Genomic DNA, 17,517 nt, shown 5'->3' on the forward strand with positions numbered 1-17,517 from the left:
ATGGCAGGGGAAGGAAGGGACCTCCTGAGACCACCCAGTCCAAGCCCCTGCCAGAGCAGGGCACAGAACACATCCAGGAGGGTCTGCAAAGTCTCCAGAGGAGACTCCACAACCTCTCTGGGCAGCCTGCTCCAGGGCTCTGCCACCCTCACACCAAGGAAGTTTCTCCTCACCTTGAGGTGGAGGCTGGGTTCCAGTTTGTGTCCTTTGCCCTTGTCCTGTCCCTGGGCACCACTGGAGAGAGTCTGCCCTTGCTCCTTGGCACATGGAGTTCCTGGAGAGCTCTTGGAGAGAGGCTGACAACTCCAGCAGCAGCTGCTCTGGCAGACAGGAAGCTGACTGTCTGCCAGCCTGGGGATAATGGCTAAGGATCAACAGCTGACACCTGATGGCTGATGGCTAACAGCTGATGGCTGACACCAGCCATCTACTGTGGCCCCAAGCCAGCCTCATGAAGTTCTACAAGGCCCAGTGCAAGATCCTCCAGCTGGGTCAGGGCAACCCCAGGCAGGAGGGGCTGAGAGGAGAAGGCCCTGGGGGTGCCAGGTGGTGACAAAGTGCCCAGGAGCCAGCAGTGGTCCCTGCCCAGCCCCAGCTGAGTGCTGAGCTGCAGCCAGAGCAGGGGGAGCACAGCACAGGGAGGGGATTCTGCCCCTCTGCTCTGCTCAGAGCCCACCTGCAGCCCTGGGCTGCTTTGCTCCATAGCAAATGTTACATTTCCATTAAAATTACCTTTTTTAAGCCTTCCTTAGCTATTTGTCACAGGAAAACTGACCAAGCCCAAGGGTGCCTGAAGTGCATGGGGAGAGCAGGCAGAGCCTGTTCTTCTGAACCACGTTCTGCTCTTCATTACCCCTGGACACTAATGGAGCTCTAATTTGTTGCTACACCAAAGTTTTCCACTTCATTAAATCCCTGTGCCAATAATGAGAGGCCTTATTGATTTCCTGTCTCTCTGGGCATTCCAGAGTGCTTCAGGGCTTGTCTGCCCCGGGCTGTTTTTCTCCCAGTGAGAGGCTGCTGCTCATGCCTCCCGGGAGGGGCTGGGATGTGCTCTCACCTTCTCTGCCACGGCACAGCTGGGGCTGGAGATGTGGCACACCTCGGGCAGGAGGTGGTGTGGGGATGTGGGCTCACCTGGGCAGTGTCAAGAAGGAGCTTTGCTTCCCAGAGTGCCAGGCACAGATGCTGAATGCTACCTGCACCCTCCTGGCATTGCAGCTGGTCAGCTCCTTCCCGCTGCTCTCAGCTGCTGCCCATCCCCACAGGCACCCTGCCCAGGCTGCTGAGACCTGAGCAGCCTCTTCTCCCTTCCTGTCTTTCAGCTCCTGGCTTGGGCCAGCAGCGCTGCCAGCTTCTGCTAGGAGCATTCTCACCTCTTCCCTGTGAGCTGCTGGGAGATGGCTTTGCACTGAAGTTGTCCTCCTCTGCACCTGGTGGCACCAAGGAGATGTTGTGAGTGGCTTTGTTGACGTCACAGACCTCCTGTGTAAGGTTAGGTGACAGAAGGGCACAGCCTCCAGCCTGAGACCTTCAGCTGAGACACCTGGCAAAGGAAAACCACTGGAAGGGCCATGGAGCACTGAAGGAGCTGCCCGGGGGGGCTGGGGAGTGCCTGCAGAGGTTTGCACAGGGTGCACTGCTCTGAAGGGTCCCCCAAAGGTCACTCAGGCCACCCCCAGCAGTCAGCAGGGACCAAGCCACAAGTGGCCTTCCAAAGTGTTGAGCACAGCCCCAGCCTGAGCAGCCCCTGACCTGCCTGAGCTCCACAGCATCCCTGCCAGCAGCACTTCCCTGCCAGAGCTGTGGCTTAGCAAACCAAAGGGGGTGGAGAGTCAGCTGGACACAAGGGATAACAGAAACAGAGTGGCTCAGGGTGGAAGGGAGCTCAGAGCTCATCCCCTCCAGCCTCCCCTCCATGCCCAGGGACAGCTCTCAGCTACACTCGGCTGCTCAGGGCCTCATCCAGCCTGGCCCTCAACACCCCCAGGCAGGAGGCAGCCACAGCCTCCCTGGGCAGCCTGGGCCAGAGCCTCCCCAGCCTCCTGCTGAACAACTTCTGCCTCAGCTCCACTCTGACCCTGCTCTGCCTCAGCTCCAAACCCTTGGAGCATCTCTGTGGCCTCCTCTGGACTCTCTCCACAGCTCTGTGTCCTTCCCCTGCTGGGGACCCCAGAGCTGGAGGCAGGGTTGGAGGTGAGGTCTGAGCAGAGCCCAGGGGCAGGATCCCCTCTGCTGCCCTGCTGCCCACCCTGCTCTGGCTGCAGCCCAGCACACAGCTGCCTGAGGGCTGCAGGAGGCACTGCTGGCTCCTGGGGAGCTGCTCAGCACCCAGCACCCCCAAGGCTCTTTCTCCAGGGCTGCTCCCAGCCCACTCTGCACCCAGCCTGGACTGGTGCCTGGGGTTGTCCCAGCCCAGCTGCAGGCCCTTGCATTGTGACTTGTTGAACCTCCTGCAGCTGGCCCTGGCCACTTCTGCAGCCTGTCCAGATCCTTCTGGATGGATCCCTGCCCTCAAGTGAGTGCAGCAGCACACAACTAGAAGTTGCCTGAGATCTGTTCCTGCAGCACAGGTTGCAATCACCATGGCAACTGGGGAGGTGTCTGCCTGCCTGTGGCACCAGCTAGCACATGCAGCTCTCATTTGCCTTCCCCATCCCTCTGTCCATTTGTCCTGCCCCACCTGAGGAGCAGCCTTCTGCAGGGTGCTGTGACAGCAGGGGACACAAAAGCAGATGGCACACTGGGAACAGCTCTGCCTCTGAACAGCAGAACCCTGCTGAAAAGCCACAGAGCTGTGAAATGCACTCAGGTCATGACACAGAAGCATTGGAGCCCTTTGGCTGGCCTGGAAGACTGCAAATGGTTCCCTCTGAGCACTGCACCCTGCCTGCTGTCCCACGGGAGGAGGTGAGGCTGGCAAAGCTCTGCCCAGACCAACCCCAGCCTGGGCACAGCTGCTTGCCCACACTGCCAGCAGGCTGCCCCTGGCCCTGGCTGGGCTGCCCAGGCTGAAGGTCTCCCAGCAGGGCACAGAAATGGGACTCAGCTGCAGGAGAAAGGAGCTCAGACACCAAACAGAGCAGAGATGGCTCAGCACAGGACGGAGTTTGCTGCTGTCTGAAGCATCGATCCTTCCACGGGGGGGGTTGACCAGCAGAAGCAGCAGGACCAGAGCCAAGGCTGCTGGCACTGCTGTGAAGAGAGCAGGATGAGGAATGATGTTGGTAGGAGCTTTGCTCTGCCCCAGCACTGCCCTGAGTAACATCAGTCACAGAATGGGAGCTCCCCGGCAGCATGTTTCCCTCCTGCCCTGCCAGCCAAAGCTGGGTGCTCAGTGCTGGCTGGGCTCTTTGTCTGTCCATCAGCAGTGCCAGCTCCATCCCCTGCCTCCCCAGCTGATCCAAGTGCAGCTCACTGTGTAAGGAACAACTCCTGCTGGATCCAAGGCTGTTTTAGCAGGAGTCTCACCCCGGTGCCTGTGAGCGCAGGGTCTGCTCCTGGGCTCTCTCCCATCATGAAATCAAGAGCTGAGGTGTGGGGCAGGTGCTGGGTGGGAGCAGAATGGGCCAGCAGGTGAAGTCATTGAGATGGTTGCTCTCTTCTTTAATGCCTGCACACTGCCAGCCCCACAGAGGCCCAAAGGAGAGGTTCCTGTGCTTCAGCACAAATACCAAGGGACCAACAAGCGCTGGGGGCTGCTCGTGGATGGCTCTGGTGGGAAGGGACCTCAGACCTCATCTGCTCCAGCATTTTTAGCCCAGGAAGGGCCTAGGTCCACACTTTTCTGCTGTGCTGTCTCTGTGGAGCAGAACTCCAGGGCTATGTCCTTGTCCTTTGCTTCCCTGTCTCCATGGCTTTCAAACCCCATCTTACTCCACTGCCTGCTTGATGAACTGCCCAGCAGCCAGGCAGCCACAGATGGATGAGCTGCAGCTTGGCTGTCCAAGTCAATAGGGCTTCACATCTCTTAGTCATCTCTGCCCCTGGATGGGAGCTGACTCCTCCAGAGCAGAGGAAATCCATCTCCTGGGGCTCAGGACACCACAGGCACAGCAGGGCTGGGGGCTGCCCTTTGTGTCACTCTGAGGCTGTCAGACGGAGGGAAGGGTTTGAAGCTGGAGGAGGGCAGATTGAGACTGCAGATCAGGAGGAAACTCTTTCCAGTGAGGGTGGTGAACCCTGGCAGAGGTGTGAGTGCCTCCCCCCGGTGCCACTGCTGCTTGCCTCTGGCAGGAGACACAGCCTGAAGCAGCTGGAGAAGATGAGATGCCTGCGGAAGCGCTCAGCAGTGCCCTTCCTGGGGCTCCTCATCCTCTGCCTGCTCCTCATCAACCTCTACATTGAAGATGGCCACGTGCTGGTGAGTTCCCCAGGTGGGAGGAGTGACCATGGGGCACAAAACAGGATCCAGCCCTTGTTAATCACAGGATGGTTTGGGTTGGAGAAGCTCTCCAGGATCACCCAGTCCAACCAGCAGCCCAGCACCACCATGGCCATGTCCTGAAGCACCACATCCACAGGCTCCAGGAACACCTCCAGGGCTGGGGACTCCACCACCTCCCTGGGCAGCCTCTGCCAGTCCCTGACCGCTCTGGCAGCAAGGAAATGTTTCCTCATCTCCAACCTACCCTCCCCTGGCACAACTGGGGCAGGTTTAGGTTCTGCACAGTGAGGGTGGTGAGACACTGGCACAGGCTGCCCAGGGAGGTGGCTGAGGCTCCATCCCTGCAGACATTCAGGATGAGCCTGGATCTCCTGGGCAGCCTGCTCCAGCTGGAGCTGTCCCTGCTGCCTGCAGGGGGTTGGACAGGGTGCCCTTGGAGGGTCCCTGCCAGGCCAATGCAATCTGTGAAGCTGTGGCAATGATTCAGTGCTTGCCACCTGTCTTAGACAATATGGACACAAGCTCTTCTGCCTTTCTTCCTTCTTCCTCTCTTCCTCCTTTCTTTCCCTGCTCCCACAGCCTGAAGTTTGTGGTGGATTCTCTGTAGCCAGCAGTGCCTAACACTGAGCTACTACAAGCCCTGGGTGACATCTCCATCCTCTCCCAAGGGCTGACTGTGAGGTGCTGCCTGTCTGTGTCTGCTCTCTGGCTGGCACTCACAAACGTCTCTGTGTCTCTCTCCCCCTCTCCTGCCCCTGTCCTGCTCTCTCCCAGCAGGAAGGGGACAAGCAGCTCCTGAGCGAGACAGCCACGCACCAGCTGAGCCCCGAGCGCCCCCCGCGCCCCCCGCAGCCTGCCTCCAACTTCTCAGCAGCCAGGAACATTTCCTATCTCTACCTGGCTGGCACACCTCTGCCAAAGAAAAGTAAGTAACTGCCCTCTGAATGTGCTGGAACCAGGGCACTGCACAAGGATGACCTGCACAGTGTCCCTGGGGGGCTCCAGGAGGGGCTGAGGAGCAGTGAGGGGCTCAGGGTTCCGGGGACAGCTCTCTCTTGGCGTAGGCTGCTCCTGGGCAGCTGCTGCTCCGGCCCCAGGAGTGGCTGCCCCTGAGCCTGCTCACCTCCTGACCGAATCAGGAGAAGGTGGCTGGAAAAGACCTTTAAGATCATCACACCCAACCATAACCCAGCTGCCATGGCCACTGAACTACATCCTGAAGCACCACATCTGCAGCTTCTGGAACCCCTCCAGGCATGGGCACTCCACCACCTCCCTGGGCAGCCTGTGCCAGCCCCTGACCGCTCTTGCAGCAAAGGAATGTTTCCTCACCTCCAGCCTAGAGCTCCCCTGGCCCAGTTTCAGGTGGGTGCTGCTGTGGAGGGGTCTGCAGAGGAGCAGCTTTCTCTCAGCCACCTGCACTTCTGGTGGTTGTGACCTGAGGCAGGGCTCAGGACTTCATCTGCCATCAGATCTGGCTATGCCTGGGCTCCAGACAGCTCTCCTCTGGCTTCCAAAGCAATCACTTCACACAGCTCACCGAGGCTCAGAAGCCCAAGCGCTCAGGGTGGAGCAAAACCACCTGTGAGTTGTTGAACTTGATAGAAAGCTCTAAAGCAAAGGTTGCTCCGATGAGGTGTGAGGAACTGGAGGCTCTGCAGGCAGCAGAAGCTGCTCCTGGGGCTTGTGCTTCACTCTGCAACCACACCAGGAGCAGAATTAGGCCTCACAAGAAAGTCTGAATCACTTCAGCAGTCTGTTCCTAACCCAAATGCTCTACAGCAGCTGGGGGAGGGCCAGCTGCAGCACTCCCTGGCAGTCAGAAACTCTTCGCTTCGGGGCTGCATCAAAGGGTAGGGAAAGGGAGCTGCATTAGCACCTGGAGAAACAAAATGACTTTGACTGCTGGCAAAAAAAAGCCACAGCAGTGACCCTGAATAGCAGAGAGGAAAACTCTTTCCTTGTCACTCAGGTGAATCTCTGCCTAAAAGATGGAGCAGCAGCAAACACTTCCTGCTTCAGAGCAATTCTCCTACTTGCAAATCATTCTTCCACTCCCAAATAATCCTTAAGCCACAGCTTGCAGTAGGGAGCTCCCTGTGGAAACTCATCGAGTCCATGGTGAGGAGCAGAAGAGCAGCAACAAGCCAGGGAAAATTGGACAACTTGGGTTAAAAATGAGCAGAAAGGCAGGGGGAAAATATTCCTGCAATGTCCATGAGGCTGAGAGGTCATGGAGAGGTGCAGGGACCCCAGGGGGGGCACAGAGGGACGCCCGAGGGGGACAGGGAATCATAGAATTGTTTTGTTTGGAAGAGACCTTCAAGCTCCTTCAGTCCAACCAGTCCTGCAGAGAGCTTACAGTGCCACAGCTGGCAGCTCCCCTGTCCCTTGCACTGCTGTGCTGCACTTTGTAGTTCCTTGCTCTGAAGCTCTGCTGTGGCTCCTATCTGATCCTCTCCTTCCTTTCAGCAGACCTCCCGACCTTGGCTTCACCTCTCTGCTTTCTCTGCCGGGCACAAAGCTGCTCCTTGCTTTGGCTCTTCTCCACCACGTTCCTTGCAGCCAGCACTGCTTAGTGCAGTGATCTCCATGTGGCTGCCTGCTTGCAGTAGGCTTCTTCCCTCGTGGAAAGCCAACAGCCCCCCCCTGCTGCACGCAGCCTCCCGAGCCCCCAGAGCACAGCTCTCAGCCTTCAGCTTCCCAAGGGTTTGAGGGCCCCGAGCACACCTTGGCAGGGTGGCCACAGGGTTCCTCCCGAGCCCCCAGGGCACAGCTCTCAGCCTTCAGCTTCCCAAGGGTTTGAGGGCCCCAAGCACACCTTGGCAGGGTGGCCACAGGGTTCCTCCCGAGCCCCCAGGGCACAGCTCTCAGCCTTCAGCCACCCCCCAAGCACACCTTGGCAGGGTGGCCACAGGGCTCCTCCCGAGCCCCCAGGGCACAGCTCTCAGCTGTCAGCCTCCTAAGGGCTTGGTGTCCCTGAGCACAGCTGGGCAGGGCGGCCGCAGGGTTCCCCAGCCCCACCAGGTGGTGTCTGCCCTCTCCCCTGCAGGGTACCTGACCATTGGGCTCTCCTCTGTGAAGAGGAGAAAGGGCAACTACCTGCTGGAGACCATCAAGTCCATCTTCGAGCAGTCGAGCTACGAGGAGCTGAAGGAGCTGGCGGTGGTGGTGCAGCTGGCGGACTTCGACGCGGCCTGGTGCGCCGGCATGGCGCAGGGCATCGCGCAGCGCTTCGCGCACCACATCATCGCGGGCAGGCTGCTGGTCATCCGCGTGCCCCCGGAGCACTACCCCGCCCTGGAGGGGCTGAAGAGGAACTACAACGACCCCGCCGAGAGGGTCAAGTTCCGCTCCAAGCAGAACGTGGACTACGCCTTCCTGCTCAACTTCTGCGCCAACCTCTCCGACTACTACGTGATGCTGGAGGACGACGTCCGCTGCGCCAGGAACTTCCTGACGGCCGTCAAGAAGGTGATCGCCTCGCGGGAGGGCTCCTACTGGGTGACCCTGGAGTTCTCCAAGCTGGGCTACATCGGGAAGCTCTACCACTCGCACGACCTGCCGCGCCTGGCGCGCTTCCTGCTGATGTTCTACCAGGAGATGCCCTGCGACTGGCTGCTCATCCACTTCCGCGGGCTGCTGGCGCAGAAGGAGGTGATCCGCTTCAAGCCCTCGCTCTTCCAGCACATGGGGTACTACTCCTCCTACAAGGGGGCCGAGAACAAGCTGAAGGACGACGACTTCGAGGAGGAGTCCTTCGACCTGCCCGACAACCCCCCGGCCAGGCTGCACACCAGCATCAGCGTCTTCGAGCACTACGAGGCCAGCCGGGCGTACAGCGCCGGCGACGAGTACTTCTGGGGCAAGGCTCCCGCCGCCGGGGACTTCTATGGGGTGGTGTTCGAGAAGCCCACCAGGATCAGCAGGATCAAGGTGGTCACCGGCACCGAGGACAGGCAAAACGACATCCTGCACCACGGGGCCCTGGAAGTGGGGGAGAAGCTGGTGGGGAGTAAGAAGGGGAGGCAGTGCAGCACCTACCTGAGACTGGGGGAGTTCAGCGGCGGGAGGCTTGAAGTGAGAGAGGTGGAGCACAAAGTGCTGTTCGAGGTCAGCTGCATGAGGATACTTGTCACCAAAGGCCAGAAGGAGTGGCTGATCATTAGGAGCATCAGCATCTGGACCTCTCAGGCACCCAGCCCATAGAGCCGCCTCGGAAGGTACAGTGAGCGCTCCGGCAGCTGTACCCCACCTGGTGCCCCTCCCCCCCGGCCGGCACTCCCAGCTCTGCACTGGAGCCAGGGAGGCCCTGGGGAGCTCAGAGCCAGCAGAGCAGTTCCTTTTTTACCGGCTTGGCCAGGCAAGGGCCAGGCAATGCACAAAGCCTTCTCTGGGGAGATCTTGAATTTTATAGGAAAAGCAAAGTTCTCCAAGCTCTCCTCAGACCTTGAACTCCTTTTTTAATTCTCTCTTTCTCCACAAGGGAGGTCTGCTGGGCCAAACAGAGCAAAGCAAAGCATCCTGCACTCAGCAAAAGGTGTGGAGCTCTGGCCAGGGCGGTGTGACCAGAGCCTGGGGTGCAGCTGCACAGAGATGCAGCCAGTGCTGGGCAGTGTGTGTGTGTGTGCTCTCGGTGCTGGTGTGTTGCTTCTCGAGGCAGCTGTGGCAGGGAAACCTCTCCTGGCAGTGGCAGCTTCAGGCTGGACACGGTGCTAGAGCAGTGTGGCTGAGCACTGCACCTCCTTTCCCGAGGGGGATGTCTGTAAAATGAGAAACCTGACAACTCTGTAAAGAAATAGATCATTGCATCTCTCCTTCTGTCTCAGCAGAGAGCTTTTTGTTCGTGTTCCTGGCTCCCTTTGACTGACATGAGCACTGCTTGGACGCTGTGTGACACAGGGAGCCAGTTCACTGCCCTCCTGCAAAGGAAATGCCTCACAGGGAGCAAGCATTCTGCTCCAGGACAGATGTTGTTATCAAACCCAAGCACCCCAAGGGCAAAACTGTTCTCTTAGACAGACCTCTTAGCAGAGCTCAGCATCCACAGCCTCTGCTCCTTCACAGTATGCAGAGGAATTTGCACAGAGCTGGACCCAGCAGGCTCTGCAAGCACTGCTTTGTCTTCCATGCCTACGTGCCCAGTCCACAGAGGGTACAAATGCAAAGGGTTAAGCAGTTGGAGGGGAATGGAATCACCAGAGCCCAGCAGAGTGCATGCAGCATGGAGACCCTGAGTTCAGTGACAAGCCAAGCACAGACTCAGTCACAGAATCACTGAACCAGCCGTAGAATCGATTGGGTTGGGAAAGCCCTCTGAGGTCATCCAGCCCAACCTTCAACCCAGCCCCACCATGGCCAGCAAACCATGGCCCCAGGTGCCATGGCCCCAGGGTTCTGGAACACCTCCAGAGCTGGGTACTCCACCACCTCCCTGGGCAGCCTATTCTGGTACAGGATTCAGTGAAGCATCCTCCTCTCAGAGCAAGCCTTTGCTCCTTGGCTCCTTAAAGCACAGCTAACTCCCTGCTCTTCCCACACACAGCTTCAGCCAAACAGGTCACCAGCAGCCTGTGTTCAGCCCGAGGAGGACAATCACACCACTGAAAAATGAAACCCTGCTGATCTCAAGGGGCTGTGAAGGCTCAGGGCTTGCTTTGTACCACTGAGCTGGCCTGCATAGCAAGCAATTAGCTACTCGTGAGTCATCAGCCAGCACCACTCTTGAAGTGATTTGTCGATCTTCTCTTCTTCCTGCTTTGACCCTTAACCACTGCTACCAAAGCAAGCACAGCCTAGGCTAACCTGGGACACTCCTGACTTCCATTCAGATCTCTGGAGAGGGGAAAAAGAGCAAACAATAAACCCCCTCCTAGAATCACTGCTCACTGCCAGGCAGGGCTTAGATCAAGATCAACATCTTAGATCAAGATCAACATCTTAGATCAAAACCTGTCCTTCTGTCTCCATCTGCTGAGCAAAGTGCTGGGGACTGCCTCACCAGAGCTCTGTGCTCGGTGACACTGCTCAAGCTTTGGGCTTTCCACTGAGGAAGCCAGAGGTTAAGAGGGTGACAAAGCCCTGGGCAGTGGTGTCCCTTTGGTTCCCTTGGTGAGTGTTGGCCTGGGCTCAGGTGGGGGCTAGCAGCAATCTTTTCCTGCTAAAACACTGCAGGAAGTGTGGCCAGCAGGTCAAGAGGGGATTCTGCCCCTCTGCTCTGCTCAGACCCCACCTGCAGCACTGCCTCCAGTTCTGGAGCCCCCAGACCAATAGAGACATGGAGCTGCTGGAGAGGGTCCAGAGGAGGCCACCAGGATGATCAGAAGCTGCAGAACCTCCCCTGTGGGGACAGGCTGGAAGAGTTGGGGCTGTTCAGCCTGGAGAGGAGAAGGCTCCAGGGAGACCTCAGAGCAGCCTCCCAGTACCTGAAGGGCTCCAGGAGAGCTGGGGAAGGACTTTGGACAAGGGCTGGGAGTGACAGGATGAGGGACAATGGCTTTGAGCTGGGAGAGGACAGACTGAGACTGGAGATGAGGAAGAAATTGTTGGCAGTGAGGCTGGGGAGGCTCTGGCACAGGCTGCCCAGGGAGGCTGTGGCTGCCTCCTGCCTGGAGGTGCTCAGGGCCAGGCTGGATGAGGCCCTGAGCAGCCTGGGCTGGTGGGAGGGGTCCCTGCCCATGGCAGGGGGCTGGGGCTGGCTGAGCTTTGGGGTCCTTTCCAACCCAACCCATTCTAGGACCCCGTGGCTGCATTTCCACGGCAGCAGCCTTTGTCAAGCTGTAATGAAATCAAACTCCACCTGGGCAGACCCCAGGCTGTTTCCCAGGCACATTTCTAGATGCTTACATCGTTTATGCTACTCACCACAAATTCTCCAACGCAATTCCGGTTGTAAAAAGGCTCTTAAAATCCCACAGAGAACTTGCAAGTGCTTTGAGCAGGGTAATGTGGCTAATTAAAGCCGTTGCCAGCCCGGCGCTGGGTTGTGGAGGAGTTTCACGTTTAATGAGTCAGGCTGGGGCCAGGCTCCTCCATTCAGCTCCTTAACGAGCTGCTCTCCCTCTCACGCTGCCTATTTACTCATTACGAATTTCGGGGCCGCTTTTGCCACGTCAGGAAATCCTGCCTGGCAGCCAGGGACACCTGAGGCTGTCACCTCCTGGCCTCCAAACGCTGCTTGTGCCGCAGGAGCCCTTCCTCTGTCTGCACAGCCACTGCTCCTGGAGAGGCAGCGCAGCTGCCTGCCCGGTGTCAGCAGAGGGGATCTGCTCTCTAGAGAGCACAGAAGACGCTTCCAGGAAACAAAAGCAACAAGTTAAGTCCTATGCAAAAGCTCCACTTAACTTCTTTAAAAGCAGGTTCAAAGGTGTCCTTGTGATCAGGCAACTTCGACAGAACAGGAGGCAGAGAAAGGCTAAGAATCACCACTGTGCATGCATGGTCCTGGTGCAGTGCGCTCCCACCCCTCCTGCCAGGGGCACAGCATCACAGGGCGATGGGGGGTGGAAGGGAGCTCCGCAGATCATCGACTCCGACCCCCTGCCAGGGCAGGACAGGGTGGGGTTGAGCTCCTGCCAAGGTGGTTGGTTGCCAGAGCATCCTTAAAGGTCCCACAGGGGAGCTGGGGAGGGACTTCTGACCAGGGCTTGTGGTGACAGAGTGAGGGGGAATGGACTGAAGCTGGAAGAGGGCGGATTGAGATGGGGATGAGGAAGAAATTCTTTCCAATGAGGCTGGGGAGAGCCTGGCACAGGCTGCCCAGGGAGGCTGTGGCTGCCTCCTCCCTGGAGGTGTTCAGGGGCAGGCTGGATGAGGCCTGGAGCAGCCTGGGCTGGGGGGAGGTGTCCCTGCCCATGGCAGGGGGCCTGGGACTGCATCATCTTTGTGGTCCCTTCCAGGCCAAACGGTTCCATGAACCTCTGAACCTCAGGCTCATACTGAGATGAGAAAGGAAGGAGGTCCTGTTGCAGGTTCCTGAGGTTCAACGGTTTAGGCTCTAGGGGAAGCTGCTTTAGCACTGGATTTTGTGGGAGAGAAAGGAGTTTAAGCCCCTGAGTCAAAGACCCCGTTCCCCTTCAAGGGCTTTGGAGACTGTTTCCATCATCTCCCTCTATTCAGCTACAGCATTAAGATGAAAGACACAAACTGAAGAAGGAAACCAAGAGGGCAGAGCTTGTTTGTCAGCAGGGCTGGGAGCAGATCTTTGCCTCTTGGTAACTCAGGTAAGTATCTGGCCCTCAGACTGTCCTGACACGGAGGAAGATTTGTGCTGTGCTCTGTTAAAGCAGCAGGAAGTCGTCCAAGAGCCTCTGAGCAGAGCTTGCCAGCTGGGCAAGTCCTGGGAAGGTCTGAAGCTGAGAAGCAAGGGTGGCAAAGGCTTGAAGTCCTCTTCCTGCTCCAGTTGTGTCTGCAATGCAAAATGTGAGAGGGAAGGGAAGAGCAAAGAGAAGCAGGCTGCATCCATGGGAAAAGAAGGCTGACTCCTGCTGTGTGCCTGGAGCTGACCTCAGGCCTCATCTGAGGCTCACTTACAATTAAAAGCTTTTTTTTCTCTTTTCAAACATGTAATTTTTTCCCCAAAATTCCTTTCCTGTCCCTGTGCCATTCAGACCCTGCTGGCCCAAGGTGAGACAGTGGCCAGAAGGAAGGTGGTGTGGAGAGAGGACAAGGGATCAAACAAGAAGCTGCTTTCAAGAGCCAGATGGAGGCAGCCAGCTCCCTGCCACTGCCTGGTGTGCCAATGCCCCCTGGTGTGCCAATGCCCCCCGGTGTGCCAGGGCCCTGCCTGCCACAACATCCAAAGTGCTGAGGAGAGGAGGTTTGCACAGACACTTCCCTACCTCGCTGAAACGCCTCCGGGGAGCCTGCTCCAGTGGCTGAGGATCCTCGCAGTGAAGGACGATCCCAGGTGCAGCTTGAGGCCACTGCCTCTCCTCTCCCTTGTTCCTGAGGAGCAGAGCCCAACCCCCACCCCACTGCAGCCTCCTCTCAGGGAGCTGCAGAGAGCAAGGAGCTCTCCCTCAGCCTCCTCTGCTCCAGGCTGAACACCCCCAGCTCCCTCAGCTGCTCCTCCCCAGCCCTGCTCTCCAGACCCTTTCCCAGCTTCCTTGCCCTTCTCTGGCCCTGCTCCAGCCCTCAGTGTCCTTCTGGGAGCGAGGGCTCAAAACTGAGCCCAGGATTCCAGGTGTGACCTCACCAGGAGCACAATTGCTGCTGGGGTCCTGCTGGCCACACCACTGCTGCCCCAGGCCAGGCTGCTGGTGGCCTTCTTGCCCCCCTGGGCACCCCTTGGCTCACCTTCAGCTGATGTTGACCCTCTTGCCCCCCTGGGCACCCCTTGGCTCACCTTCAGCTGATGTTGACCCTCTTGCCCACCTGGGCACCCCTTGGCTCACCTTCAGCTGCTGTTGAGCAACTCCCCAGGGCAGCTTTCCAGCTGCAGTCACAGGGACACAGCTCACAGCTGGCTCTAGAATGTTTATGCTAAAGCTGCTGAAAGCAACACATTTATTTCCTCACTTGAAACAAAGTAAAACCAAACCCAAAGCAAAGCAAAACTGTCAGGTAGGAGACCAGAACAATATTCCCAGGAGTTTGTGGTGCAGGTAACTGCATGAATTAGCCTCAGTGTGCAGGACAAGCACCACCTCCCTGGGCAGCCTGTGCCAAGCCCCAGCCTGAGCTTTGATCCAAACCTTTCAGTGCAGCACTTCACCATTTTTGCACATGTGGAACCTAGAAGCTTCTCCAGGTTGCAAATCACTGCAAGATGAAGCCAGCTGTGAACCAGCAGGGAGGTCTCAAACCATCCCCCTGCTCCTCCATCCTTTCCAGACAAGAGCCAAGGCCACTTTGTGAGGCAGCAGCTCGAGCCCCTGCCCTGGTACCCACACTGGGGGACCTGAGTCACCGCTGCCTTTGCAGGGCTAAGCGAAGGCCAAACAAAGGTGGTTTCATCTGGGGGGTCCACATGTGGGGAGGTCAGAGGGCTGATGGAGGGCTGGAAGGCATCACTGAGGAGCAGTCAGGCTGGAGGCTGTGCCTCCGTTCACAGAGGTCTCTTCAGAGGGAAGAAAGGGAAGTGAAGGAGCACTTGGAGCTGTTGTGGAGAGGCAGCAGAGCGTTCTGAGCAGAGACAGCTGGAAATGAACGAGACAAAAGCTCAGGGACCTGCTCTGGGTGAGCCACGAGCACAGAAAGGGCACCCCTGGGTGGTGAGCACCACGGCAAGAGGAGCCACGCTTCAGGAGGGAGGCCTGGGACTCCTTCCCTGCAGGGCTTTGTCACAATCCTCTGGCCAGCAGACCCCAGAAGTAATCCAAGTCTGCATGACTGAAGTCCTCATCCAGCCTGGCCTTCAACACCTCCAGGGAATGGCATCCACAACCCCCCTGGGCAGCCTGTGCCAGGCTCTTCCCACCCTCACTGGAAACAATTTCTTCCCCATCTCCACTCTCAGTCTCCCCTCTCCCAGCTCAAAGCCATTCCCCTCCTCCTGTCACTCCCAGCCCTTGTCACAAGTCCCTCCCCAGCTCTCCTGGAGCCCTTCAGGGCCTGGCTGCTTCCTTGCCCCTCATCTGATCACTGCAAAGCACTGCAGGAGCATGCAAGCACGGTGAGAAGTGGCTTACCCTGGCAGCAGCAGCGTGCTGGGCTCCACCTCAGGGGCGAGGGCACTTGGCTGCCATGAGCGCGGCGGTGAGGAACAGGACGAGTGCTGCGAAGAACAGGGTGAGCACCAGGTAGCACCAGTGTGGGTTCTGCATGCAGCTCACTGCAAAGGGACAAGGCAGAGAGCTCTCACCACAGGCAGCAGCAGCTCAGCCTTCGTCTCAGCCCTGGGAGCATGCCAGGGCAGCGTGCCCAGGCTGCAGCAGCAGTGTGCCACCCTGTGACCCTGTGGAGGACATCCCTGGTGTGCTGCAAGGGCAGCTGAGAGCTCTGGGCAGCTTCTTCAGCTGAATGTGTCTGAGGAGTATGAAACCAAACCCCAGATTCCTGTGGCTGTGAAGCTGTGTGCCCAGCACTGCAGCCATGCAGTGAAGCAGAACAAGCTCCAGGCTGCTGCTGTACTCAGCTTCAGAACTCTATTCATAGGCTCACAGACTCGTGGAGGGGGTTTGGGTTGGAAGGGACCCTCAAGATCATCCAGCTCCAACCCCCTCCCATGGGCAGGGGCAGCTCCCACCAGCCCAGGCTGCTCAGGGCTTTATCCAGCCTGGCCTAGAATGACTTTGGTTGGCAAAGCCCTTCCAGGTCACCCACTCCAACCATTCCCTAGGTCTGCCATGGGGCTAAGCCATGGCCCTCAGCACCACAGCTCTGCCTCTCTGGAACACCTCCAGGGCTGGGCAGTCTGCCACCTCCCTGGGAGTCTCTCCCAGTGAGGGATGTGAAGGGACAGAACTCATCCTCAGCTTTTCTCCCTGTGGAAGTCCTGGATTTTGATACTCCTTGAACAAAGCTCTGCAAACCTGGACCTCTGCCCAGGAGAGAAGAAAAGAGAGGAGTGGGGTGCCAGAGGCAGGCAGCAAGCATGGTGACACATCACACGGTGACACTGCTCTGCTGGCAGCACTGCTGCTGCTGCAGCCACTGCAGGCTGGCTGCCAGGCAGTCGAGGGACATTGCACTGGCATCACCAAGCTGGGTTTGTGTCTGCAGCAGCAGGGCTGAGAGCTGCCCTGGGCCCTCTCTCTTGCCTCCCCAGCAGCCGCTTCATGCAGAGCCATCGGCTGCAGCTTTCAGTTTCCTTTCCCTTGTGGCAAGGCCAACTGTCCCCCCCCGCCCTCAGGGCAGCTTGCTGCTAACCTGGCTGCTTCTAGAGGCTGAGCAGGGGCAGTGGCAGGCAGGAGTGGCTGGGCAGGGGCACAGGAAGCTGCCCATGGCTGCCCTGTACCTGCAGCTTGGGAAGGGAAATGCTCTCCTCCCTCAGGCAGCGAGGGAAGCTTCTGAAGGGCTTTGAGCTGGCCTAGATCACCGCCACATCTCTTTGGGCAGCCATCCCCAGGCAGCTCCTCCTCTGTGTGCAGGATGGTGACTGATGGTGCACAGAGGGCAGTGGGAAGGGTGCTGCAGTACCTGCGTGCCCGGCCTCGGGCGTGCCCTCAGCTCCGTCAGACTGGCACTGCAGGGCCACCTCGGCGTACCTGACAGAGTCACCTGCTGAGACACAAAGTGCTGCACTTGCAGACCCTGCCCCAGGCCAGCCCCTGCCACCCACACTGATGCCCTGCAGCATCAGAAACTGGGGAGCATCCCTCCCAGTTCCGGTGCCCCCAGCACAAGCACATGGAGCTGTTGGAGCAGGTTCAGAGGAGGCCACAACGATGGTCAAAGGGCTGCAGAACCTCCCCCCAAGGGCACAGGCTGAGGGAGCTGGGGCTGTGCAGGCTGAGGGGGCTGGGGCTGTGCAGGCTGAGGGAGCTGGGGCTGTGCAGGCTGAGGGAGCTGGGGCTGTGCAGGCTGAGGGAGCTGGGGCTGTGCAGGCTGAGGGAGCTGGGGCTGTGCAGGCTGAGGGAGCTGGGGCTCTGCAGGCTGAGGGAGCTGGGGCTCTGCAGGCTGAGGGGGCTGGGGCTCTGCAGGCTGAGGGAGCTGGGGCTCTGCAGGCTGAGGGAGCTGGGGCTCTGCAGGCTGAGGGAGCTGGGGCTCTGCAGGCTGAGGGAGCTGGGGCTCTGCAGGCTGAGGGGGCCGGGGCTCTGCAGGCTGAGGGGGCCGGGGCTCTGCAGGCTGAGGGGGCCGGGGCTCTGCAGGCTGAGGGGGCCGGGGCTCTGCAGGCTGAGGGGGCCGGGGCTCTGCAGGCTGAGGGGGCCGGGGCTGTGCAGGCTGAGGGGGCCGGGGCTGTGCAGGCTGAGGGGGCTGGGGCTGTGCAGGCTGAGGGGGCTGGGGCTGTGCAGGCTGGAGAAGGCTCCAGGAAGACCTCAGAACAGCCTTCCAGCCGTGTCCCTTACCATCACACCTCTGCCTTTCATGCAGAGCTGGCACCACCACTAACACTGCAGCAGCCCAGGCACCCTCTGCTCCCAGCCTGGAGAAGCCAAGGGCATGGAGCAGACCTTCCTCCCCCTGTGAACGTTCACACTGGGGTAGCCAGGTCTGGGAGCCACAGGGGACAACTCATCGTGGGCCTG

General features: G+C 59.0%; 1 protein-coding gene across 2 annotated transcripts; it reads left to right on the forward strand.

Annotated features, from left to right (window-relative positions):
• Positions 1–1,331: 1,331 nt before the first annotated feature.
• Positions 1,332–9,204, forward strand: MGAT4C (MGAT4 family member C). Of its 2 annotated transcripts, none has more exons than XM_068141736.1 (4): positions 1,332–1,455; positions 4,237–4,363; positions 5,162–5,312; positions 7,440–9,204. In XM_068141736.1, the coding sequence occupies exons 1-4, from the start codon at positions 1,451–1,453 to the stop codon at positions 8,594–8,596; spliced, it is 1,440 nt and encodes a 479-aa protein (XP_067997837.1). In that variant the 5' UTR covers positions 1,332–1,450; the 3' UTR covers positions 8,597–9,204. The 2 variants fall into 2 exon arrangements, with proteins under 2 accessions (XP_067997837.1, XP_067997838.1); XM_068141737.1 differs by having other exon boundaries at positions 5,165–5,312.
• The last annotated feature ends 8,313 nt before the right edge of the window (positions 9,205–17,517 follow it).

This window comes from Melanerpes formicivorus, unplaced genomic scaffold (assembly GCF_026170545.1).
Source record: "Melanerpes formicivorus ecotype bairdi unplaced genomic scaffold, bMelFor1.0.p_v2 SCAF_8, whole genome shotgun sequence".
Taxonomy (NCBI): Eukaryota; Metazoa; Chordata; class Aves; order Piciformes; family Picidae; genus Melanerpes; species Melanerpes formicivorus.

What these genes read in the sequence shown, in the direction of transcription:
- MGAT4C (XM_068141736.1), top strand. An exon ending in TTGAAGATGGCCACGTGCTG is followed by an intron (nt 4,364 to 5,161) that starts GTGAGTTCCCCA and finishes GCTCTCTCCCAG; the next exon opens with CAGGAAGGGGACAAGCAGCT. An exon ending in CACACCTCTGCCAAAGAAAA is followed by an intron (nt 5,313 to 7,439) that starts GTAAGTAACTGC and finishes TCTCCCCTGCAG; the next exon opens with GGTACCTGACCATTGGGCTC.